This window comes from Anabas testudineus, chromosome 7 (assembly GCF_900324465.2).
Source record: "Anabas testudineus chromosome 7, fAnaTes1.2, whole genome shotgun sequence".
Taxonomy (NCBI): Eukaryota; Metazoa; Chordata; class Actinopteri; order Anabantiformes; family Anabantidae; genus Anabas; species Anabas testudineus.
Window position 1 is genome coordinate 2,298,667 of NC_046616.1, and position 26,771 is coordinate 2,325,437.

General features: G+C 40.1%; 3 protein-coding genes across 4 annotated transcripts; all 3 read right to left on the bottom strand.

The window, feature by feature from the left end:
- Window positions 1–8,578: 8,578 nt before the first annotated feature.
- On the bottom strand, window positions 8,579–12,108 carry igf3 (insulin-like growth factor 3). The gene is made up of 4 exons (XM_026368577.1): window positions 12,048–12,108; window positions 11,221–11,365; window positions 9,829–10,013; window positions 8,579–9,530 (listed from the first exon to the last, which is right to left on the bottom strand). Exons 1-4 carry the CDS (start codon window positions 12,090–12,092, stop codon window positions 9,309–9,311), a joined length of 597 nt encoding a protein of 198 aa, XP_026224362.1. The 5' UTR covers window positions 12,093–12,108; the 3' UTR covers window positions 8,579–9,308.
- A 1,833-nt stretch (window positions 12,109–13,941) lies between these two features.
- On the bottom strand, window positions 13,942–26,315 carry LOC113167098. The gene is made up of 8 exons (XM_026367486.1): window positions 25,943–26,315; window positions 23,017–24,502; window positions 21,865–22,743; window positions 19,921–20,502; window positions 19,018–19,512; window positions 16,909–16,941; window positions 16,225–16,773; window positions 13,942–15,766 (listed from the first exon to the last, which is right to left on the bottom strand). Exons 1-8 carry the CDS (start codon window positions 25,978–25,980, stop codon window positions 15,236–15,238), a joined length of 4,593 nt encoding a protein of 1,530 aa, XP_026223271.1. The 5' UTR covers window positions 25,981–26,315; the 3' UTR covers window positions 13,942–15,235.
- On the bottom strand, window positions 18,596–21,191 carry LOC113167552. Of its 2 annotated transcripts, XM_026368276.1 has the most exons (4): window positions 21,081–21,177; window positions 20,644–20,705; window positions 19,921–20,502; window positions 18,596–19,512 (listed from the first exon to the last, which is right to left on the bottom strand). In XM_026368276.1, exons 3-4 carry the CDS (start codon window positions 20,485–20,487, stop codon window positions 18,976–18,978), a joined length of 1,104 nt encoding a protein of 367 aa, XP_026224061.1. In that variant the 5' UTR covers window positions 20,488–20,502; window positions 20,644–20,705; window positions 21,081–21,177; the 3' UTR covers window positions 18,596–18,975. The 2 variants fall into 2 exon arrangements, with proteins under 2 accessions (XP_026224061.1, XP_026224060.1); XM_026368275.1 differs by lacking the exon at window positions 20,644–20,705 and having other exon boundaries at window positions 21,081–21,191.
- Window positions 26,316–26,771: the final 456 nt, after the last annotated feature.

Below are 26,771 nucleotides of genomic sequence, written 5' to 3' on the forward strand. Positions count from 1 at the left end.
AAATCTCAGAGACACTATGTCTAATCACTTTCTCACCCTTGGTGACTTAGTACTGGCCTCAAGTAATACTGTAAGAAATCTCGGAGTTATCTTTGATCAGGATATCTCCTTCACTTCATACATCAAAGAAACCACCTGAGGAACAATATTCAAATTAGGAGCATCCTGTCCCAAAGTGATGCTGAAAAAAGAATTTTCAGTGAATTATACTGTATGTCCAGCATGTGGACACCTCTGAGGGTGAGGATGTCACTACAACAAACAAATTGCTCACACTGATGTCGGTTAAATGCAGACAACCATCATAGCAACAGATGCTGGAGATTGGGACCCAACTATGTCCTCAGTCAGACAGGAATATAAGGTAATATACAAGACTGCTGTAGTGGAGGGGGTTGGTAAACACAACTGTATCAGTAGGGTGGACATCAAGGCAGAGACAGCAGTGGTATGTGGGTTTAGGTAGTGTGGTGGTTAATCTGCAGAATGATACAGGAAGTGGGACATGAGTAAGTACAGAGGATACAGGTGAAAAGTCTGAGAAAGGCAGGATGTGAAAATGAAGAGAAACACGGAGTGCTCTGTCTAACCAGATACTGTAAACTCACTGTACATTATTTTACTGTGGGTGGAGGCTCCTCTCATATCGCTCTAAATATTCACACCTCAGCGTACAGGAAAAAGGTTTTGTATTTCCTTCAAAAACCTGCCACACTTTGATAAAGGGCTGCAAAACTATAAATACAGACGGTTGTTTCAGCACCATCATGCACAACGCACACCCAGACCCTTCTCATTATCTAGTCACTGAGCCATTGTGCATCGCTCTCTTTAATATACAACTATAAAACAAATAAAAGCACATTATTAAGTCAATTTTCACTCTGTTTTTGGTCTCTACCAACTCCTCTTTCCAATCAGGTAGGGTAAGATGGGTTTACTAACAGCTGCCTGCAATGAGAGCATCACTGCTGCCACCACACTCATCAGTTTGTTGTAAGATTTATATTTTATTATTTGGCAAATGCTTTTATCCAAAGCGATGTACAAGAGCAAGCAACTATCTATAACTGCCCCCTTCTTCTTTCTTTACTACCCTCTTCAGAAAGTGTGATACAGCATGATTAAAAGGTTTAATGTGGCTCATTTTCTTAGATTAGATCTATTGGAGATAAACAGGAAATTATGCAAATCAGCTGCTGTTGAACAACATGAAGAGGATGTTTGTGCACAATAGGTATGTGCAACACCATCTAAACTGTCTTCAACTGGTCTGGGAAACATGCAGACCGGTTCATGTAAATGATGTGTTTTTATGGCTGTGGAGGAAAATGTACGTTGTTTACTTTTTCTGAAGACAAATCCATAAAACGGTTTTACGGATACAGTTCCAGGCCAGAAACAGAGTTCGGTGTCTTTATCTGTTCATGACACTTTACAGACGACAACCTGCCTCAGTGTGAAGCAGGATTCTTAGCTAGGTTGATGTAAATTAATAAATATAAATACATTTTAAACTATGTGAGGTGATATCTTAACATAATGCTGAACTTTGGGGCCAAATACTAAATATTTTGCATCCCCCTGTTCTGCAGTGTGATTGGACTGTGACTGTGACACTGGGGCCATCTAGTGGCTAAAAGAGGTCATCTTCATAATGAACAGTGTTTCTTTGCAGAGGGACTCATGCAAAGAACTGAATAATAGATGATAACACCACACTCAGACCAGCAGATGTCACATTTCAAGTCAGCTGTTGTCCTTACTATTGTCCCCAGTGTAAACATCATGTAAATGTATTATAAGTATAGCATTGTTCCCTCTTGTACTTGCAGTGTACTGATAGTTTTTATGATATAATATAGTAAGTCTGCTATTTCACTCTATAAGTTCAGTTATATAAACACATCATATCCGAGCTGATAAGCAAACAGGAGTAGGTCACATCAGCCATGTAATCGTTAACGTACAGTATGTAACATGATGCGCAGCCTGATATCAACTCCAAATTTCATAGCATTTATTTTACTGACTCCAGGATAAAGTCAGACCTTCAGTTTGACAATATGTTGACTGTGATAATACAGCTAAAAGTGGAGTGTTTCAGCCAAGCATGAGGTGAAGATTATTCATGTTTGTCTTGACATCAATTTAATTATTAATAAAGTGAGATTATTAATAAGCAGTAACAGTGAAACAGCTCTTACCCTATGGAGCCATTATGTGAGCTGCGCTTTCCAATCATTTACTGCTGGACATACAGCGCTGTTCACTTCCTTTTCATGTCACTGTAGGTGTTGTCGTTCCTGTTTCCACAGGTCGTCTGTCTAATGTCCTCTAAAAGTCATTTAATGTTATTAATACGACTCCTGGCTGCTCTGTTTACGCTCACATCAAACCCACGGCCCAATCTATAGATTCAGCAGACGCAGTTTAAAGATTTGAAACCAACCTCTGCACATGATACAGCTGAGCTCCTAACGAGGAGCCTCCAGCCTCCTCTCACCTCTGAGGGTGAGGATGTTACTGCTTCAGCCCCTAGAGGGCGCTGCCATGATCTGCATTCACACTGATGCTAAATGTGAACTCAGGCCCCTTTAAAAAACCTGCCACATACTTAATATATAGAAATGTATGTGAAAACTTTACTGTCATTAGGGGAAAGTCCACAGAATGTTATTCTGATAGTGTCATATCTCTTCAGACCGATGTGCTCCTGCCTGTCACTCATCCTGTGCTGTCTGATGTGATAGACCGCAGCAGGACGTCACTCAGAGCCACACAGTCTGGACGTGGTGGAGAAGCCGGTCACAGACAAGGTCTAATCACAAAGTCCTTGTCCCACATGTTAGTGTTTCATCTTGTCTGTAATAGACAGAGTACATCAAAGATAAATCTTACATAACGCATGTCGGAGTTCATCAACATCAGATCCCATCAGACAGCAGCTCCTATGTGTTCCCATCACTGCAGACTGACTTCATTTCTATATGATATATGAAATATCTATATATAATAGTTATATTATATATATAATAGCACCTGATCTCAGTACAAATCACCCAAAGTAAACAACAACATACACAATAAGACACAAGAGCATCTTCTGATCTGAAGTCCACTATCAGCACGATGACACTTGTTCCTTCCAACACGATGTCCTGTCTGTGTTCATGACGTGACAACTGTCGGTTCAGGCATAAAGATTGAGGTTTGGGTTAAAGGTCCTGATTTAAAATGAGGGAAATCTTTGTCATCAAGTTACAGAGATTCCTCCACTGCAGTGACAGACAGTGATTCCCCTCAGTTACTGTGCAGTTACTTGGCCTCTGATGGTAACACAACAAAAAACTAATTCAAAATGGATCAAATGGTGTTTTCTTCAATGTTTCTTCAATGTTGAAGAAATATTTCTACTAATTAATAAGAATCAGGATCAAATGTCTCTAATTTTAATCACTTTCTGTACTTTACTACCAGATTAATAGTAATATAGTAATAAAATAGTAATAGTAATTAATAACAGTTAAAAATAGTAATTTATAATAAAACACAATCATTTATTAGTTTGTTTTAGGAACCTGCATCTTTAAAGTCACTAAAACTATCAAATACAATATAGTTATAATTACAATAAGTTTAATTTAATTTCATTAAGTATCATGTTTTTCTCCTTTATTATAAAGTGGAAATCACCTCCAGTGCTGCACGTGCATCCGTGAGACTGAGCTTCATCTAACTTCTGAAATATTTAATTTAACAAAATGTTTCTAACTTCATATCAAAGATTCACAGATCAGAACAGAAACAGTGTTTTATGTTTTAACCTGTTGATTTCTGACAACAGCATTTACACCTCTCCTCTCTGAAAAGAAGATTTTCTAAAATTTACTGTGAGATTTAGGACGAAATAGTTATTACTACTATAATAATAATAATAATAATAATAATAATAATAATAATAATAATAATAATAATAATAATAATAATAATAATAATAATAATAATAATAATAATAATAATAATTAGTATTATTTGTTTTTTTCTTTTCCTTTTGGTAAAGATTCTATAATTGAGTTGTTGTTTTTATAATTGTATTTTATTGTATTTCTATTTTATTTAACAATAAATGTCACAAGAAAGTAGTAAAAATGAAAAAGAAAAATCTGTGTGCTGTAGCCGGCTGCATAAAGACACATTTACCCTGTTCCCTGTTGGTAATCATCTGTTTACATCCTCACCAATCTTAACAGTGTACCCAAACACCGAGTGCAGTAGAGATTGGAGCTTATATTTACTGTGCATGTGTTTTCTGTTTTGATCTACCACTAATGTTCTCTAGGCTGTCTCCCTCTCCCAGTGCTCCAACTCTGCTCTTGTCCTGTAACTGATTTTTATTTACCTGTGATATTTCTGAACTTCATGGTGGCTCAATCAGGTGCGCCTGTTTGTTCCCAGTGCTGGTTACATGGATCAGGTGTGTTCAGCCAATCAGAGGCCGGATGATACCACCTCAGATCAGGGTAATTTGGGGCAGGACACACCTGCTGCACACGACCATGTCAAAGGTCAACCCCACGCACAGTGACCTTTCAGACTTGTATAAACCTGTAGCTGTAGAGTGAAAAACACAAATGCAGCAAAGTGGCCAAAATAACCAGTTACTACTGCTACTAAGTCAAATTACGAAGCTACAGTCGTGTCTTAATGTCGCTGTAACAAGAAATAACAAAAAGTGTCTGTTGGAAGTTCAGAGACGTGTTGGGATGTTGCTCTTTGTCTCTGAAGGGTGATTCAGCGCCAGAGAGCTGAGCGTCCAGCGAGGGCACTGGGACACTGTCAAAAACATGTCTGTCCGTGCGCTGTGCGTGACTGGCAGCCTGCGCTGAAGGTCCAATGCAGGCTGTTGACACTGGTCATGGTCATGGTTTAATGAGACGACAACAAAGCCGAGCAGGTGCTTGGTGGTTGGAGGCCAGTTTTTCTTACTGGCTGAATCAAACATGAACAGATAAGGACTCTGAGTCCAACACCACAGACACGACAGACAGGGACTGAGAACACTGTAGTCCCACTGTGATGCATGAGTGAGGAGGTTTTCACCAGGTGTCTGTGTTGTGTCAAACACGTTTACACAGTAACATCCAGTTATTCGTGCTGAACCTGTTTTCATTAGTGTTGTGTATCAATGGTTCTTATTTCTTGATAAATCTGACACCGTGTGTCAGTGAAGCTCACATTTCTCCATAATATAAGTTCTTCTTTGGTTGTTTTGTCTTCTTTGATTTGATGCACTCGTCCGTTACAGCAGATCCACTGGATCCCCTCACTGTACAGGTCTAGATAGTTTGTCACCCGTCTGTATGTTGTTCCTCGATAGTTCAGGTGTCAGTTTGACCTCTGCAGGAGCAGATATTGCTTGATGGGAGTCGCTGCCAACCACACAATGTGTTATTGGACCAGGTTGAGTGAGTCTGCAGCTGCTCTGCTGCAGATATGACCCTGCTGATATGGCAGCAGGAAAAGGAGATCATCCAGATCCTTCAGCAGCCTTGGAAGAGAGATAGGATACAGCCTCGCTGAACTCCCGTAGTCAGGGGCAGGTGGACCTGTTGACAGGCTTTGCACACACAAACAGCAGACAGGCGATTTGTCCAAACACAGCAAAATGTTTGAGCGGGAAATCAACAGCACATTAGAGTAGTGAAGAGATCACGACGGATGAGATATTAACCCACTAACTGCTGTTCAGAGGCAGCGCGACGTTCTGATGCTTCCATCCAGAAGGTTTCAGGATGTCTTGAATGAACATGGATGTGAGAATCTTCACAGACCTTCACAAATAAGAACATAACTTCATAAAGAGGTTTGTGTCGACACGGTTTGGAGAAGTGTCGCCTTCCTCTGTATCCACGTATCAGCATCATTTCTCTGTGAGAAGCCTCAACGTCTTTCTGAAATGGATGCTGTCGTTGTCTTTTAATCATCAGTTTCAGTTCAGTTCAGTTCAGTTTGTTCAAGTGAGTAAAGTTGGCATCATCAGTACGTTCTTCTTTCCTTTTTGCTCGATTAGTGAGTAACTGTATTTACAGCTCTTATATCTCTGATGCATGCGACACAGCACACACATTTTCATAGACGCTTTATTGTTAGTATCAGTGTCAGAGTTCATTCACCATCCAAATATAAAAACAAGGTGACCCTTTAGCTGCAGCTAATGTTAGACTGTCGGCTCCTCCACCCCCCAGCTCTGAGCTGAACCCCTGGAACTCACCAGCAGAGGTGGGAGAAGTACAGATACATGTCTAAGTATTCGCTACAAGCAGAACTACCTCTTAAAATTCTTCAGTTGACTTTAAAAGACAAGAATTTTGTCTTGCATCCTGTTCCTAACATACACGTACACGTCCAGTCAAAATCTACTCCACAAACTCTAAAGACTGAAGTTACCTGCACCTTGGTTTGAAACAAAGAACAACACAAGTGGTAAAGATGGAACAGATTTTAACCACTTTATGGACTGACAGGTGATTTTTAATCATCATTTTTAAATTGTATTTTTATTTATTAAGGTAATTAAAGCTGTAAAATAAATGTCTGTGTGATAAAATGTCTCATTATCTTGAATTGTTGTTTGCAAACAGGAAATTTGCTGTGCTGTTAAAAACGTGCACTCGCTGACTCAACATTTCTGAAGACGTTGGGTGGGTGAAGCTGCAGGATTTCCTCTGCAGCCAGTTGAACCTCCAGACTTTACTTTGCCCCCCACTGAATCCCATCTAATCTGGTTCGAACTAGACGAGCTCTTTGAAAAGTCTCCTGTCAGGCAGGAAGGTGTTCCTGGCTTTTTGACTTCTCAACATAGTAACAGCTGTGCACGCTCGACCAGATAAGGGAGTAGGGGAGAGCGCTCTCCCTGCAGCTGCTTGCGTCACGGCCTGATAGCGTTATTTACTCCCATCTCTTCCCATGCAGAACTATTCTAATAAAGCCTCCACTCACATTTTCTTCTCATGGCCACGAGTGAACTGTGGCTGTCGGAGTAAAAAGGGGGAAACGTTAGACGGGAACACTTTGCACACTTTATATGTTTCACACCTTGAAGGAATTCTGTTACTGTCTTCTGTGGGACCTTTGGTGAAGAGCAGCAGTATATACAGCTATAGACACACACACACACACACACACACACACACACAGCTGTAATAATTCACTTTGTAGCTGATATAAATAATGCTTTCTGTGTCCGTACAGCTTCTAACAATGACTCTAAGAAACATTTTACTGACGTTTTATTGGCATTTGGTGTTGAAGTCTCTCATCTTGATTCCTACACCGGCCTTCGCAGTGCAGCATGTTGTTGCATCTTTGATCAAACACGCACACTGAAAATCTTGATCTGCCTCTTTAGTCAGATTAGCAAGTTTGAAAAGTATCAATAGCAAACAAAATAATAATGAAAGTAATAGTTTACAACAGTCCACTGTAAAAAAATAAAAAAGCTTCAGTATAGAGCATTGACTCCATATAGTACCTGACAAAAAATAAGATACTATAAAAACAGTTGCAGCTGACATGATGTGAAGAGTAGACAGAGTGCACAAAGTACATTATTGCACATATTATTACAGTAGATGCGGTTTGTGAATGTGGTTCAGTGTGTGTTGAGGTGTCTCAGGTTGTTTCCTGTATCACGTCACCTGGACAGAGAGTGTCCTGGGTGATGACGCCATGTTTCACAGATCCTGTGATGCTCTGTGTGTCTCTGAGCAGCTGAAGACAGTCACTGTCTATTTAAGACCTACTGTATGTCCTGTTATTGAGCACAAAACCACAAAGGGAAAGTCCTTATGTCAATAAACCTATTTTTGGCTCTGATGACGGCACATCTTTTAATAAACACAAACACCACAGTCACACAAGACATTACAGCAAATACAAAAGGTTTTAAAATGTATTTAGCAAGTATGTCTGCAGCTTTACTGGTGGCTTTTAGAAATCTAAAGTTAATATTTGAGCGTGGTTGGGTTTTTCACAGCTGAAACGACCGTTACATGCAGGGAAAACTGTGTTCATTGTTAAAAATCATACATGTATCTGCACATGAAGATGTCCAGATACTGCAGCACCTTCCTCATACCTCACATTTTCCCTGAAAGCTGAAACATGGTCTGATATTAGCGTCTAATCTCACATTACTGCTTTCAAAGGACAGAGGACTGTTTGTTTTATCAGGCCGCTCTTCACAGAGAGCTGCGATGGCCTTCAGAGTCCTTAGAAAGGTCTTGGAAAGAGATGATAACTTCAGCCGTGTCAAAGTAATAGGAATCAGTTATTTATGATTGCACTGAAGCTGAACGTCAAAACAAAATGTTAAGATGTGTTAAATATATTGTTCTAAAATATTTCTAAACTGAAAACAACTGTGTTCATGTTGCCAGATAAAAAAACACCACAAGAGCAACGACACGGTCGAACTGCAACCTTTGTGCAGAGGTTTCAAATGAAGCCATAAAGACACGAAGCTCACAGAATCCAAAGAGATTTAGAACGTTTTAATAATTATTGTGGTCACTGTTGAATAAATAATGAATTATTGTACATAACACGCTTATATACAATGTTTGGAGTCATTGCAGACACGCAGGATAAGATCAGATTCATTCAGTAAGTGCACAAACTTCTTCTGTAGCCTAAAAACAATGTTCAGTCAAAGTGCCAATCAGAGAACAGCAGTGTGATGTGTCACTAACTTTAAATAAATGATAATGAGTAAAAGTCGCTAACAAGGATTTGATCTCATCACGAAACGAGCACTGAACTTATGTTTAAACAGTAGCTCCACATCTAATGTGGCTGCACGTCTGCTCAGCAGGTCTGTAAGTTAGTGAACATGCCAATATGCTAAAACAACTTTGAAAATATTGCTGCTTCAAACACAGTGGAAACACAACAAGCCAAAAACTGCACCGGGCTCTTAGAAGTTCAGTTCAGTAATGATGTGGCACGATTCTTCACTTTAAAACAGAACAACTGAGGCTCATCCCTCCCACACGGTGACAGAGAGAGTCCACAGAGGCTAGTGCCAGGCTGGAGGTGGGGTCAGGACTGCACCCGTCTATTTCTTCCTACATACATCCAGTATGTCTGAGTGTGTTGCATCCCTCCAAATGTGTCGCTAATCAGGAGCTTCAGACCTCTGGGACCCCGACTCAGCAGATGCTCACATCACAACAGTCAGCATCCACCTTTTAAACCTGCTGGACTCAGTCAGGTAAAAATAAATAGTTCTTTTAGGAGGTCAAAGGTCATGAGTCAGGCTGCATCGTTCTTTTAAGAGGACTCCTAGAGGCTGAAGAAGGTCCACTGGTCGTGTTCTGAGTGTTAATCCTCCTGCGTGATGATGAAACTTTGCTCTTCTTTTGAAGGGAAGGCTGCGTCTTCTTTCTATAAGTTTCCCTTTTTGCACTGTCGGGACCCCCCAGGTGCATCGCAAGTCTCCTCTGAAACACGGCGTCAAACTGCTGAGCCTGCAAGACAAAGAAAAGGGGAAACGGTGAGTCAAGGAACCTTGACCCTGTGTTGGGTTTAAAATGAGCAGAAACTATCACTTATTGTATAGTGAACAATTACTCTGAGGAATTCTTAGTGGAACTCTCAAATTAAAGCTGGATTTTGTTGCTGTGGTGGTTTTAAATTTTCTAATTAATTAATTAATTACTTAATGCTTCATTAGATTCTGTTGTAGGATAACTGGTTGTTGATTTGTTCAAGGAGTAACCTCATAGAAATCAGCTCTTCCACAGCTGTAGGAGAGGGGGATCTTACCACGTCTGTCTGTGGAGTGCCATACGCAGCTGTCGTTGTGGGGGGGTAAGCTGTGGTCTGCTGGCTCTTGGGTTTAGCGCAGTACATCTCCAGGTGATGAAGTTCACATCCGGCCGGCCGACAGCACTGGTCTACTATCCCCTTTCCTCTGGGCCGAGCACCGTAACCAGACCACCTTCCTTTACCTGTGGAGAACGAAATTTCAAAGTGACATTCGTCTTTTAAGCTGCTATATTATACTTGTATCCTGACAAAGATTGTCCCCCTCTGTGTTTAAATTAATATAATCTTGGTTGTAATCTGTATGAATCATGCAGGATGACGTCGTCGTCCTATGTGAAGTACATACTGGGAATCGTCTATTTTGCCCAGTGACATTAAATTTATTTGAGTCGCTCTCAGATAATAAGAGTTTAAACAATAAATCTATCACCCACACTGAGGCACAGTGTTCTGGTGAGTGCACCGCCCTGTTGGTGGATTACCAGCACACTGATAGCAGATGGAGGAGGTGGCCTTGGCCAGAACAGGGAAAAGTTAAACAGGTGAAAGGGCCCACAGTGTGTGTCAATCTCTGGGAGAGGGAGAAATTAATTCTAATAGCAATAATAATAACAAAGTGCTGAGTGAGAAGCCTTACAGTGTCGTGGTTTGTTCTGACTTTCTCAATCCAACACAGTCACATTTATTTTTCCTTATGATCAACTGCTATTGTATAAAACACGGGACTCAAATTTAAGAGATAAATAATTGAGATAAATAATAAAATTTGATTTTGGTGGTACCTTCCAGTTGTGTTGTGGCTATCGGTTCATGTAAATAGATGAACAGAATATGTTTTGTTGTTAAGCAGCTGATAATTTGCTCAGAATAACTGTGGTGTTTTCATGTGGACATGATGACCATGACCATATCTGCTGTGTAAGCTCCTGCTAGTGTGAGTGTCAACTCACAGGGTAGAGTAACCTGGAAAACATTTGATGCAATCTGTTTTTAAATATTTATTAAACTCTATAGTGAGAATAAATTAATACATCAGCATTTGAATGTATGTTTTAATTCACAGCCATTTGAGTTCAGTGTCTAATAATCAAAAGATGCCGCAACATCTAATACAATCAGCTATATGGACGTGATTATTATGCATATTTAAAAACACAGAGATTGTAAATGCATTGGGAGGAGAGACAGATAAAATAAAATGGATTTAAATTTAATTTGCAGACTAAGCTGCACATTTAAAACAGCCCCTAACTTCAGCTGTGTACTGCTGTTGGTGACCTCTTGACCTCATCATTACTGAGACAGTAAAGATACAGCTTCATAATAAATCATCTAAAGTGACGTTTCATAGTTGTGTAAAGCAGGTTCTGAACACGAGGACAAACTCACCTAAATAGATCCCACGATCCCCACACACGAATATGAGGTCACTGAGAAGATCAGAGCCACAGCGGAGTCTGGCTGCCTCTGCAGAAAGCGGCCAGCCTGTTAGATACATGGTGGAGTAGAACATGCACATCCGAACACACAACACCTGAAGATGAGAAGACAGAGAAACAAATGCATGAACACAACGTTTAATGCACCAGCTGTTAAATTCCCTGTTTGAGTTCAACTTGAGGCATTTGTTGCATGTTTTTTCTGAACTGTCCATCACTCTTCCTGAGTTCCTAACATCTCTGCTTTTCTAATTTATATAAAAGTCATTAAAAACACTAATAACATACTAGATTATGTTTTTAGTGTGCATTCATCTCACACAGGCAGTGAAAATGAGTTGAGATTAAGATCCTATAGATTTTTTTATTTAGTCTGGAAATGTCACACTATTAAAAAATTTACTGAAAATATCAACTTAATTCATTTTCTATTACATATATTAAAAAATATATAATAATTGTCAATAACAAACACTTTAATCCACCATCAATCCACCTTGGATTGACCTGCACACTTTCCAGTGGACCTGCTGTGCATCAAACGTCTTTAATACAATAAAAAACACTTCAGTAATTAGACCCAGAAAACAAAGTTCAGTTACAAATCAGCCTTTTTCTAGGTGACAAGAGGAAACAGCTGCATCAGAGAATTAAAGCATTAACACAGAAGTGCCCCAAACAGAATCTGGTTCAACTAGAAACAAGAGAAAAGGTTTCTGCATCACGACCATCGTGTTTGCACCAGTTCAAGGAAATAAAAGTGGAACCCAGTCTTACCTTCAGTGTTTGTGATCTGGCAGAGGAGCAGCATGAGGAGCGCATCCTGTCTGTTTGGACTGACTTCAGCAGACCTGCAGTCTTATAGACCGGCAGCAGGAGGGGAGGACCACAGCGAGGAGGTTTCCTCCCCCTGCTCCTCACACAAATCTCCTCCAGAGCTCATATCAGATAATGCAACATGCTGTCACTGGGGCTGAACTTGTTCCTACCGTGTTTGTAACAGGGTATTCATGTAGTCCCAGACATGATAACCATTCCTGCAGGATGGAACCGACTGTTCACGAGCGCCTACGTCAGCTTGGTGCGTAAACTCAGGTTGAACTAAAACAACAGTCCTGCTGCTAATGTTCTGTTGTTGTTGATCATAAAGTTGAATCAACATGTCAAAACCCACTCAATCACCAAGTTCAATCCCACTTATTATGGGATGCAGGGGAATCAAATCCTCTGGCCCTGAGAGGAGGTCACGCTACGGCTGAAGGGAACAGATGAAACAGATGAAACAGCAGCAAACTTCATCAATACGTTAACACATGAAGAACTTTTAGACACAAAACTGTTTAATTCACTTAACAGAAATAAACTAACTGGGTTTTTATTAACTCAGCTGCATGATTAAGATCTGGTGTAACATCATGTGAATGAGCAACAGGCTAATGCTAGGCTAACAGCAAATATACCACATTAATATATAAATATATTTTTAATAAATGCTGTGTTTAATACTGTGATGTTCAGGATAAGTTTATTCATGAGGTGGATACATTATTATTATTACTACTATTTTTCATTGGTTTTAAATTTTTTTATTTATTAGATGGTGGAATTAATTTGTCCAGTCAAACGTCACTAATGTCGTTCTTGAAAATGCTGTTTGGCAGCTAAAAAACACCTCTCATGTGAAAGACTTCTTCAGTTTGGGAAATCCCAGGCATTTAATCTCTGTGGAGATGTTAACACATTTTAAAGTCACATGGGAGCTGTTGTCCCCACCCGGCCATTGTTGGAGTTGTTTACGTCACACGAGTCAAAGTGTTGTTTTGAGTTGTTAAGCTGCCTGGAGGGATGTCAGGACTGCGCTGCAAGTGGCCGATAAGTGATGTCGTAGGCCACCTAGATCCAGCAAGATCCAGTGAGAGCCAGTAAGAGAAGAGCAACAAACAGAACACCACCGCCATACCAAACATTGCTGGAGGATCTTCAACAAAACGCTGCATCCCTGTGCAGATCAAATCCAGAAACACCCAGACGAGAGCACAGCAATGAATGAAATGCTGAAAAGCTCAAGAAGCAACAAAACCACCACTTCACAAATGCATGACACAACACAGAGAACCAACTCCTCAGGGCACGACTCAGCAGGTCATCTGCATCTGAAAGACAACGGACTCCCCCTTTGAATGTGGACATTCAAAGACCTGAGAAGAAGAACAATGTGAGAGAGTGACGGAAACCATTAGCACCTCACTACCATCACTTCACAGGAGAGGTGGTTACGACATCTGATCAAATTACACAAACTCTGAAGACAAACATGGGGCCCCGGGGGCTTCGGTCTGCAGTTTGCTCATTTTTCTTCAAATAGATTAAGAGTTAATTTAGGAGAAAAAAAGTAAAACATGTAGATGTTGAGTTCCCAGCCTCCTCGATCCTGGCTTTATACAACCTATTCAACCTGCACCACATGGGCGGGCAGCCCGCATGCAGAATGAGAGGCAAATAAAGTCGCCCACTCATCACATCACTCAGCTCTGCTCGTTTTCAGCTCAGACCTTTAGATTCCTTCAGCATGTTTTACAGCCAACATGTGGGTGGATGGATGCAGAATATCTGGGAGATAATGTTAAATGTTAACGTTTAAATAACAAAGTCAACGTAATTTAAACTGAAACACGCATTTCTTTATTTTGCACATGGATATTCACCGTAACAAAAATATCCAGAGATTTGAAAAAGGCAACTTAAACATCTAAAGTGACTGTGTCTGTGCTAAACATAAAAAATTACATTTGTTCACAAGCTCAAAAACGTAGCAGCTAAATCTGAGCAGCACGGGAAACAAACTCAAAGGTGAAACTTAAATAGCACAACAGTCATATAAACCGTTCATCTCAAGACGATCTGATGATTAATAGTTACACACAGACATGAACAAAGCAAAAAAACACAACGTGGCTCGGAATGAAAGTCAACTGCCCAAGTTGACAAGTGTTTCTGTTCCCTCTCCTCCAGCATTACCTCGTTTTGGTAAGTGAGTATTTAGAGACATGTCATGCATGCTCTCACGACCCACTAGTGACCCCTCGAGGTTGATGTGTTTTTCCACACATACTAACATAAATAGTGAGACGTGGTTAAAGGTGAACGCCACTGATTTTGCACATCAGCGGGAGTTTCCATGTCTTAGGTAAAAGACTTTAAGTCTCAACACAGGGTGAGAAATGCCAGTCAGCACCGGTTCGGGCTGAAGACTACAAGCTCAAAGAAGACAAATACAGGGATGTGGGGGTCAAGTAGACGAGTGCATGGAAGTGTAAAACATCAACCATCTGGTTCTGCCGTATCAATATGGATCCTTTTTAAAAGCTCATACTGAGGCAAAGAGCGCCATGTGAGGTTTGGTCGGATGGAGGCTCTGCAGGAAAAGTCAGGGATCAGAAAAAGACATTAAGGTCATACTTAAACATGTTACTCAGGTAAATAATTATTTAAAATAAAATATTGTGTATTAATATTCATATTAATACAAATACCAAGGGAATGAGATTACTTTCCATTGAGTTTTCTTGTCACGTATATTGACATGCACACTGTTTTTTTCCTAGTTTTCCTATATTCACACTGGACATGAGTTACATGATTATTCATGACCCATACATGAGAAAACCAGCTAATTTGTACAATGAGTGCTCAACACACTTTCAAAGACAGAGTGAAAAGCCTGCCTCATCATCATAATCATCAGGTAATCCCTGATAGGGTTAATATGAGCATATTGAAACAAACAGTGTTTGAACGAATAGCTGATTCTAATATGCAAATAACCACATTTATTAAACAGATCTAATGCTAATGCAATGACCAATGACCATCCTTTGATCTTTAAATGCTTTTTAACAAACTTAACCTGAGTTGAATGTTTGTGGAACTAAAGCATCTAAACTGTTGCTCGCTCTGAGGTGTGATTATGAGGAAGGAAGAGCAGCTTCTTTCTGTCTGACTTTGGCTTTCATTCGAGCGATCGTCTCCTCTTCTTCCAGCTCCTTAAAATCAAACTCATTCTGCAGCGATGTGGAGGCAGAGGCTGCACCCTCAGGCTCCCTCCCCGTCCTGTTCTGGGTGCTACTTTGATCAGCTTCCCCACTGTCAGTGTGTATATTACCGTCCAGGTGATTGATGCTCTCAGCTTCTGCACCTCCCAGGTCCTGCATCTCACACTCACCACTTTCATTGTTCTCCAGCTCTTCCTGCTCCTCCTGGGGCTGAAACCAATCAGGCTCCTGGACTGTGGCTTCCTCTGCGGTCTGCTCGGCTCTAGCATCCTCATGACAGTGGTCGTCCACTCTGTGCACGCTGACTGTGGACTGGGGGACAGAGCGTGCCGTCTTGGACGAGGAAACGTTCCTTACCGTTTGTCTAACACCTTTCTTGTTTGTACCGTGTGTTACTTTACATGCTGTACGTTTCCTCTTAGGCTTGTTGTCATTCAGCAGCTCCTGAATGACACAGAAAACACTGATCAGTATCACATCTGATGGAATTCATAGAAATGAATGAAATCTATTCACTATCTATGATAGTCCTACAGGAGGCTCTTTTTTTTTACTAAGTACAGTTACATGCTTATCTTTCTATTGTTACTCCATACTGTTCACACTCCAAACAGTTAGTCGCTGTGTTTATATTTTGATATTGAAGCTGCAAGGATAGAAAATTAATTGTCACCTACAGTATTTTGATAATATTAGATAATCTTTGCTGCTGCCCTTGGACAGACTAGGACAAGTTGCCTTTATACTAGTAGTTTAATTAGTAGCAGTTATAGGAATGTCAACTGCCCGGCTCCAAAACTACTACTTCAACTACAAAATCTTATGTTAATTTTGTGTTGTGAGGACTGCTGTGAAGAACTTTCACTTTTTTAGCAGAGTCACCAACTCAGACGTCAATTTACCTTCTTCTGCCATTTAAACTGGCTGTGTACTGTAGGCAAAGGCAGAGGAGCCGATTGTGGCGTCTCTCGTTGACCCTGGCTTCGACTGGGCTTCCTGACAGACAGGTAAATACGTCCAGAGTAGATGACAACAGCAGTTTGATAGGTTCGTGGTGCTGGGCCCTGAGGTAACGTGGAGGTGAGCTTGTTCCCAGGCATGGTGTCCTTCAGCACCTTGTAAGCTGTGCGGTTGGAGAAAACAAAGGACATTCGGAAGGGACCAGACGTGACCCGACACTCTCTGCCCAGCAGCGAGAATGTGTTTTCCATCACACCACTTCCTGTATGAGGGCCCGGTTTCTGGCCTTTCTTACGAACGACTGCTGGACAAATCCATACGCCCTTTGGAGATTTCGTGAGCTTCTTGGACCCACTGGCGTCAGGCAGGGGGAGGCCCATTCGTCTGAGAACGGCATTTGGTAAAGTCCATAAAGGGATGCTCTTGACCTCAGCCTCCGCGGGGATGTAGATTTCCACTCTGTCACGGAGATCCATGCTGTTTGTTCTGACCTTCACACACATGAAAGAGTTCATCAGTTAAAGCACAGACTGCACAAGATGTAGTAAGTAGCCAAACTATTCTGCATTCTCTAAACTTTACTGTACCCTGGTCTTCCAGAGCCACTGCTTGTTTTTCAACTCTACCTGCACTTCCAGCTCCTGATTGGCCAAACACACCTGATCCAGGAAACCAGCAGTGGGCAGAGCTGTGATGAGGGTGGCCAGGTGATTGTTTGTCAGTCGATTTGTAATGTAACGTGAATATCTGGGGAGACTGCATCGAGTCTCATGAGTGACTCAACACACCTGGCTAACACACCTGAGCTGTAGATAACAGCTGCAGTCAAACTGTTTAACATTAGGAAATATCGACATTACGAAACAGATCCTGGGTAGATTTCTACGGAGAAACGGTGATGATTAAAATTCACCTTGTAATTTAAACGAGTTTCAAATGAAGCCACAAAGGATGTTATTGTAGTATTTCAGACGGGGGAGGACGAAGACCGTCCGTTATTTATATTTATATTTTTATTACGTGTACCAACACATTAAAAGACACCGTTACTTTCATATTAACGCACATCATCGTCGACAAACTCATTTTAGACCAATTCTAGCAGCAGTTAAATAGCAGAACATGTTGAACATACCTTAATAAAACAACTGTTTTCAGCTCCGACTTGTGTTTTGTTGCATTTTTAGCACAGCGAAGAAAAATGAGCACTTCCGGGTCGAGGAGGTCTTCTTCTTCTTCTTCTTCTTCTTCTTCTTCTTCTTCAGTTTTAACGGCAGCAGTGTTTACTATTGATTGATATTTTAATTGATGTGAACTTTTTAATTTAACATCGTCTCAATATCAGTAAACATTTGTTATATAATGTGACCCAAATATCCATCTACGTCTGCTACAAATTACATTTCTATGCTGCAATATGTACATTTTTCTACAAACATATTCACAGTTAAGATCAATGAAATGTCACAAACACGTTTCTAGTTGATATATTGATTAAATCAATTAAAGGAAAAGGCTTCTTGTCCCCGTCTGAGGAGTTGGACATTTGGATTAAAAGAAAACAATTTAATGAAAATATAACCAGCTGATGGACTGACTTGACAATATCACCATTCTTATGAATGTATCTCCAGCCAACATTTCTGGCAGTAGATTTATTTATAGATTTATTAGTGATCTAATAAAACACAAATACTAAACAAATACTAAACATGATTTGACGTCGACTACTTTATGCTTTAAAATCACCATACAATTTGGTGTTTAAAATAAAACAATATATTATACCCAGAAGATACATGATTGAAGCATCTGTTTTTCACTTTGGGTAAAAACTGTTTTTATTTAGATTGAGAACAGATCAAACTATAATTTGTAAAGTTTTGAGCTTAAATTTCAGGATTTATTGATACTTTGTATATAGTGAATTATGTAATTATCAAAGTTACGATTAGAATATTGTGTAATTTGTATAAACTTATAATTAGCATACATGAATGTGGAAACTAAAATTACGTAACTATCTTAACATTTGTCTTTCTCATTGATGCATAGGAAAAGTCAGGCTGATAAAACCTGACAAACGTCCTTCCTCTCTCTGACTAAATGATTAAAGATTTGGATTAAAATAATCCAGAAAGAAAAAATACCTTGCTGATAAATTGTGAAATAGAATTTATTACAATTAAATCTAAACTTGCAGTTGACACCTGAGTTGAACCTTATTTGTGTCACTGTAAAAAACATTTGCAGTGTATTATCAGATCAGACTGACAAAGGATGATGTTTTGTGTCTTTGTTTCAGTCAGCCTCTCCAATCCTCAAAATGAAAATACACTAAATGAGACAGTCTTGGAACAACAATGTTACAAATAACACAAATACAAATAATTCAATACAATAATAACAGACAATTATAACATAACAATGTTAAAGAACAGAAAACATACCTGTCTTTACTGTGACGTACCAAACACGTGCTAAATCCCGGTAGATAAATTAAATCAATTTGTTAAATAATGGTCTTTGTTTTTATTTTGATGCAGTTTAAATTCTGAGGTCCATTTGGAAACAATTATTAGGTAACTATATGACCATTGGAAGTTTTTTCTTGCTGTGATCAGTGACGCTTCCTTCCTGGTGCATTTCCAATGTAGGTAATGGGGGCATTATCATATCTGACTAAGTTGTCATTATGAAGTCATGCTGCTGAGAGCAGCTTCTTTCTGTCTGACTTTGGCTTTCATTCGAGCGATCGTCTCCTCTTCTTCCAGCTCCTTAAAATCAAACTCATTCTGCAGTGATGTAGAGGGAAAAGCTGCACCCAGAGGTTCCATCCTGTTCCAGTTTAAGGGGTAACCTTGGTCAGCTTCCCCACTGTGAGTGTGTATATTACCATCCAGGTGATCGATGCTCTCAGCTTCTGCACCTCCCAGGTCCTGCATCTCACATTCACCACTGTCATTGTTCTCCAGCTCTTCCTGCTCCTCCTGAGGCTGAAACCGATCAGGCTCCTGGACTGTGGCTTCCTCTGTGGTCTGCTCGGCTCTAGCATCTTCATGACAGTGGTCGCCCACTCTGTCCACGCTGACTGTAGACTCGGGGACAGAGGGTGCAGTCTTGGATAAGGAAACATTCCTCACCGTTTGTCTAACCCCTTTCTTGTTTTCACTGTGTGTTACTTCATATGCGATGCCTTTCTTCTTAGCCTTGTTGTCATTCAGCAGCTCCTGAAGGACACATACACACACAAAACACTGATCAGTAGGTTAATTGTATGTAAATATTATATCAAAATCATTTTAATTTCTGTGAAAATGTGATGAATTTAAACAAACATAATTCCACAGCAAACTCTTAAAACTCTTTTTATTCACAAATACTGTTTTCAATCTCTTCTATTTTGCATCTGTGGTTGAAGAGAAACTCATTTTAACACATTGCCACATGATTCAGAAGTGTTGAACAGTGTCTATAACACTAATCTGCAGACTTTTGTGGATTCTTCCAGAGTTAAATCTATTCCTCATCTTTAATGAGGAATCTGTCATTTTATTTATTTATTTTACCACTTTTACATTTTTAACTGGTTTGTTTCTGTGAGTTAAACATATTAACCACCTAAAACATTACATTACCTTCTTCTGGCTTTTCGATGATGATATGTCTGAAGGTAAAGGAGCCAAAGACTGGGAAGCTGCCGGTGGTTCACGTGTCTCTTGCTGTCTCTGGCTTCGATTGGGCTTCTTGATGGACAGGTAAATTTGACCATTGTAGATAACAACAGCATCTTGGCAGGTCCGCAGTGATGAACCCTGAGGCAACTGTGAGGCCTGAGATGTGTGTGCAGCCACTGTTTTTCCAGGCACAGTTTCCTTCAGCACCTTGTAAGCCGTGCGGCTCGAAGAGACAAAAGACATTCGGTAGGAACCGGACTCAGACTGGGGCTTTGTGCCCAGCAGTGACACCATGTTTGCCTTCACATCATTTTCTGTGTGAGAAACCTGTTTCTGCCCTTTCCTACGAATCACTGCTGGACAAATCCATATCCCTGTAGGAGAGTCTTTCAGCTTCTTTGAGCCACGAGAGTCAGAAACTGGGAGGCCCATGCGTCTGAGAACTGAATTTGGTAAACTCCACAAATGGATGCTCTTCACCTCAGCCTCCACTGGGATGTAGATTTCCATTCTGCTGCGGAGATCCATGCTCTGTGTATTTTCCTGTTTAAACATAAAGGGTTCATCACCTAGGGTGCAAGCTACGCAACAGCCAGTACACTGAATTAATATTGAATATTATACAGTACTAGTAATATTTGTGAATAGTTCCTGCCTTAGCTGTGGTGTGTAGTTAAAACTCACATATAAGACTGAATGAAGTTACTTTTCTGGCTTCTTTTTCTGGCACTCCTGAGCAAAAGAACCTTTTTAAAGTAGATATTAACAGTAGATACATGTACAGAACAAAGATAGCTCGTCAAAATGTTTGGTTCTTTAATGAGGTACTTCTGTCAACACTAAGGTACATCTGTGTCTCTCATTTAAATGGCTTCAGGTTTTAGACAACGTCCCTTTTTCTATATGTGCGTTTATTTGTGTATATCAGAAATAACTACAACATTAGAGGCGAATCATTAGCTCCATTAACAAACCATCTCTTTCTACGTGTCATGCTAGCTGCGCTAACTCTGTTACAAACAGTAAACGACGTGAAAATTCGGTTTCCGACTAAACTAAAGCCTGTCAAATTAATCATTTGAAAAATACCCATTCAAAAAGCTCCCTCTTGTTGTACCTACCTTTACAAAACAATCGTGTCGAACTTTAAAGATCCCATTTAGCTTCGTTGCACTTTCATTTCGTCGTAAAACAACCGGATGTCTGGACTCAGATCTTCAAAATAAAGGTTCCCTTGTACTTCACGCTCAGTATTTGAATCAGTGACGTTTGGAAGTCAAACTACTTTAAAGTGACTAAGTTCATATATTTAAGTGTTAAAATTAACTGTACTAGTACAATTTTACAACACTTTAGGTGCAAACAGCATTACATAACTATAGATACAAAAAATCGTAATACACATTATACTTCTATTAAATCCATCCATCCATTATTAGAACAGCTAATATAATGAGACACTAATATGTTGTCGTATTTCTGAGGTAAATATTAGTTTGTGTGGAGGAAAATTAACAAACTTCTGTGAAACCGTGAGAATTAGCATTTTATTTTTAATCATCCATGGAACCAGAAATGTCTTAATTCTTCCTTTCTGTTAGTTTTAGTAACACACTGTTCGTGTTTATAGTTGAAATTCTATGTGTCAGTATTTAACTAATAATGAAAATTAAAGGAACACTGAGGCATAACTAAAGAACTTGTAGTAACCGTTATTAGTGTTACCAATAAAATAAAACGTAGGTCTGTGTCACAGCTGGAGTCAGTCATTAGTCCAACAAAACCAATTATGAGCAATAACAGATTATACAGTAAAATGAAATCTGTCAACGTTGCTCTAACAAACAACTTTTGTTAGAATGTGAGTTGCAATATTAGAGCGTGGAAATATCTTGTGCCTCATCTCATTCTGTTTCTTGTCAGTTCTAAACTTTTCTCTTTCTCTTTGAGAAGTTCTCTGAGTTTTTCGATCTGTTCATCATATTCTAGTTCTTTAAAGTCTGTGGACGTTGTGTTTAAGTTTTCACTTGCTGGAAACTCATAAGTCCTATATTTTTTGCTTTTGGCTGTTACACAGCTGATCTTCCCAGAGGTTTTTCCAGGAGTCTTAGTTCTTCCCTCCTTTGTTCTTATCTGCTCTGTCGTCCATGCACACTTCTCTGGCTCCTCCGACCTAATGCTAGATTTTACTGTATGATCCAGAGAACCAGTGGTGCAACATGGACATGTTGTAGGTTTCCTCGTCCGTCCTATTCTCCTTGTGTTTGTACTCATTTCCACACAAGTCTTTGAGTTGGGGATGTCGTCTTCATTTGTGCTGGGGAAATCCTCATCTATTGGTTCAACGTAGCCACTAACCGGTGCAGATTCACCATCACATGATGTTCCACAGAGTGAACGTTGACCTGAATGGCAATTATTCCTCAATGGGACATCTGTGCGAGGAGTTGGAGTTGCAGGGTCTGCTGACAATTCTGATTCTTTTCGTAATTTCACTCGTTTGATGTTGATGAGACCACTGTAGTTGTCCGTTTCTCTTCTTTTACTGGACTCATAAAGCTCCTGTAAACTGTTTGTTGGTTCCTGGTGATCCTCAGCTGAACGTTTGGTCTTGTTCTGCAGAGGCTGTGCAAGGACAGACCAAGCCGAGGTTTCATCAACCCTATGCAGGGAAACGTTCACATCGGCTGTAATCCCAAATATTTTCCTTAGCAGATGGTCGGTCTTCTGACAGGGTGTTGGTGCCAGTGAAGCTGTCCAGCCTGTTGCAGGGTCTGGATAGCTCTGCAAGTATGAAAACAAAAAAATACAACTAATATATATATATAGAAATGCAACAACAAGGCTGACTTAATATAAAACATTCAAACAGATTAACTTTCACAGAGCTGTGACTGATCTCCTCATTATTTTAGTCCATGAAACATCAAAGAACACCCATCACTAACTTGCAGAACACAATGTGACATCTTATAGTATCTTGTTTTGTTCAACCAGAGGCAAATGCTCCAACAAATATTTAGTATAAAGCATCTGAAGTAGCAGAACAGCCCTCACCTCTTTGTTGTGAGTGTCCTTCTCTTTCTGAGAGCATGTTCTACTGCTGCTGTCTGACGTGCTGGGATCTGCTGGATTTTCTGTTTCTGCATCAACTTCCACGCTCTTCACCTGCTGGGTGGAGGTGTTCTGCTGACTCTTTACATGTGGGTCCTCATGCATGTTCATTACTGCTGAACTACAAACACTTGTGCTGATTAAATTGCTCTGTCCAGGCTCTCTTCCTCTAGGGGGAGAGCGTTCGTCCCTGCCATCCAGCTGCTTTCCATCTGTCAGGCTGTTTGACTCTGTTGCAGCCAGCTGGACTTTTTCCTTCTCAAGTTCCATTTGTGATTTCAGCATCACATTTTTTAGGGACGCAGACTCAGATTTAGGTGGAATATATGACACAAATATTACGTTGTCTTCATCCAGTGACGTTTCTTCTTGTGTTGCGTCATCGTCGTCACAAAGATCAATCACGTCATCTGACTCATCTGAAATAACAATTCTGAGGTCGTCCTCGACTGAGGGTACGGTGGTTGATGCAGATGGGTCACTTTGGCCCATTTTAAATGGCAGGCTGCACTTTTTAGCCAGAAAAAAGACCTTCCCATTGCACATGACCAAAGCATTTTCCTGTCCTTGACCACTTTTTCCCAGAATTGATTGAGAAGCAGTTTTTCCAATAACGTCACAGTGCTTTCTAGAAGTTTCTCTCTCTGCCACAGCTCGAAGGATTTCTGAAGTAACAGATGAGGAATTTAAAGGGTTCAGATGCCGCGCTGTTGAGCTTTCTTCCTCTTCAATAACCCACTTTATAGGGCTGTTGGGCCTTTGAGAAACCTTTGGAATCAGTTTTAAATGTGGTTTAGAATTACATATTGTCTTGAGCTTGAGGGAGTCAACTGCAGAATCAGTTGGTGGAGTAGCACCTTGATTCACGGTTGTGACAGGTGATACATAAACCACTCGGCTTGGACCTGGAGCGGAGTTGCCGGATGAAACAAAAATCTGCTTCTTTATACCTGGAGGGAGTTCAGATGCTGGGACTGTTTGGACTTGTGCATTAGGGGGAATCAGAATGCAGTGCCCTTTGGGAAGAGCTGGAGACTTCACAGTCACTGGCAGCTGACATGGACGTCTTACTGACTTACCACAGTTTGATGCAGGTGTTGGAGGTACTTTGGCTGTTAAACTTACAGTCTGTTGCTTTGGTGAGTGCTTGTTTAGTGAATAACCGTGATCCAACTCAACTGGTCTGGACAAAGCCTCCCTGAAGATGTGCTGAGTGGCCAAAGGACTCATAGATACCTTTTTAACCAGCTGTTCAGGTGCTGAAGAAATACTTGTAGTTACACCTTTCTGGGGTGTAGGATCCGTTCTGGGTTTGTTTAAGTCAGTCTGAAAAAACTGTCCGTTGACCTTTTGTACAGGAATCAGTTTCATGATGTTCTTTCCATCAGCTCCAACAGCAGGTATTGCCTGGTAGTATATCCCAGTTCCACTGAGAGAAAAAACAGGAGAGCATAGGAACGTCAGACAAAGAGTGTAAAGTTTAAAAGGTTAAGATGTATTTAAATTGACATGTATTCACTTGCTTCACATGCTTTTATTGAAGAAATGAAATTTTATTTCCGATTTGAGAATCTAACGACAGAAGGTGTTGTTCTAAACCAAACTGTAAAGCAGACGAATGTGATCCTGGCATTTTGACCAATAGGTACTAAGTACACTGCCCGTCCAAAAAAAGTCACACACTAATATATTGTTGGATCTCCTTCAGCTTTTATTACAGCATGTATTCACAGTGGAATTGTTTCATTAAGCTTCTGCAATGTCAACATTTATTCCTGTCCAGAGTTGCATTAACAGTCAGAGTCTGATCCAACACATCCCAAAGATTCTAAATGGGGTTAAGGTCTGGACTCTGTGGTGGCCAATGTGTGTAAAATGATGTGTCAAGCTCCCTGATCCACTCTTTCACAATTTGAGCCTGATGAATCCTGACATTATCATCTTGGAATATGTCCATGTTGCCAGCTGAAACTTAATCATGCAGTAATTATCTAATGGAAGGCTCTTCCCTATTTGCTTAGTTATATCCAGGTGGTGCAAATTACTTTATATTATATTTTAGTTAAAAAGAATTAAGAACAAACCCTACAGCTAACAGGGGCTATTTTTCTTATTGGGGAGTTGATTTTAATATGTATATATATTCAATACACAATAAAAATCAATTCACATCTCTTGAAACATAAACACTTTTTTGATAGCACTTTGCTTTGATGTTGTTTCTTCTTGACTTTTTGTTTGCTTGCCTTGTTCCTCACTTGTAAGTCGCTTTGGATAAAAGCGTCTGCTAAATGACTAAATGTAAATGCAAATGTAAAAATCTATTTGTATCAATGATATAACAGCCCCCTGCCTTCCCTATATAAAAATACAAACTGAAAAACTCAGATGACATCATCAAGCTCATATAGAAATGTTGTAATATAAGGGGGTTAATATTATGGCATTAATTTAAATGTCACCACCAAAAAGAAAGCTGAACATTGGTGAAGTCGCATTTTTAGAATGCTGATGCACTTTTTATTTTTAATTCATTAAACAACAGGAAACATGTCAGTAGCTGAGGATGGCGTGTATTTCCCAGCACACGCCCTTGGCAGACATCACAGTTGGAAGGCACAGTGTCTAACCAGCCTTTTAATGATACTTCAACTCCTGCAGGTGACTTCAAGTTCAGGTTGGCTTGTGATGCCCAGTGCACGTTTCCAATCCAGCCACACTTTTAAAAATATTAAGAATTGCTCTATAACAACAGAAAGATCTGCTGCTCAGGGGTGGCCAGTGGAGGTGTCGCCCAAGATACCAAGCTGTCTAGGACCAGCCCTGCATTTGTCAGCTGTTGTAATGTTAAACTTCACTGTAACTGTACCTGTGACGCGCATCCTTTTCTCTATTTGATGAATGCATGACTTCGAGAAATCCGCAAGACTTGCGATATTCCCAAACGAAATAAACAGTTTTAGTGCAAACGTGTGAGGAAACTGAAGCGGTGACGTTACGAGCTAACGTTAACCGTGCAGCCTACATGACAGCGGTGGTCATGAAGAGTTAACACACGGTAACGGCAAAACACGCTACATATTTTCGTCGATAGCAGTGTTCTTAAAGTATAAGAGGTAAAGAATAAGAGAGTCGGTTGCCTCGTGACTGTCACTCTTTCGCCTACATAAAAATGATCGTTTTATTCTCGCTAACAAAATATTTAAATTTTCTTCAGGCTCTTCACATCCCGGCTTCCGTCTTTGTAGCGCGTTTGTTGTTACACCACACTTCCGGTCTGTTACATCGGGTTGCATTCAATGAAGCAAACTGTGAACAGTTTTGATTTAATGTTACGTTCGTCAAATTGTTTTTTTAAACCGCTGACTCGTTTATCATGTTAAACATAGTTATTTTTTTAATTTGCTGTTCCCTAATTTCATTTATTGACGCCATACAGAACGTTTATAGTAGCGTAATTAAACCGTGGCAGCTTGTGAACACTCTTTTCTATTAACATCCGTTAGAACATTACATGTTCCGGTTCCGGTGTTTTTCATCACGAGTTGTTTACCTGTGTCAGAAAAACTGAGCAGCTGTAAAAACACGAACCCTCGATCTGATGGTGTCAGCAGAACAAAAACTGTTTCACCATAAGGAGGACAAAATATTCAATCTCCTAAAATAATAACTAAAGTTTTTAGAACTTTGGTTACTAC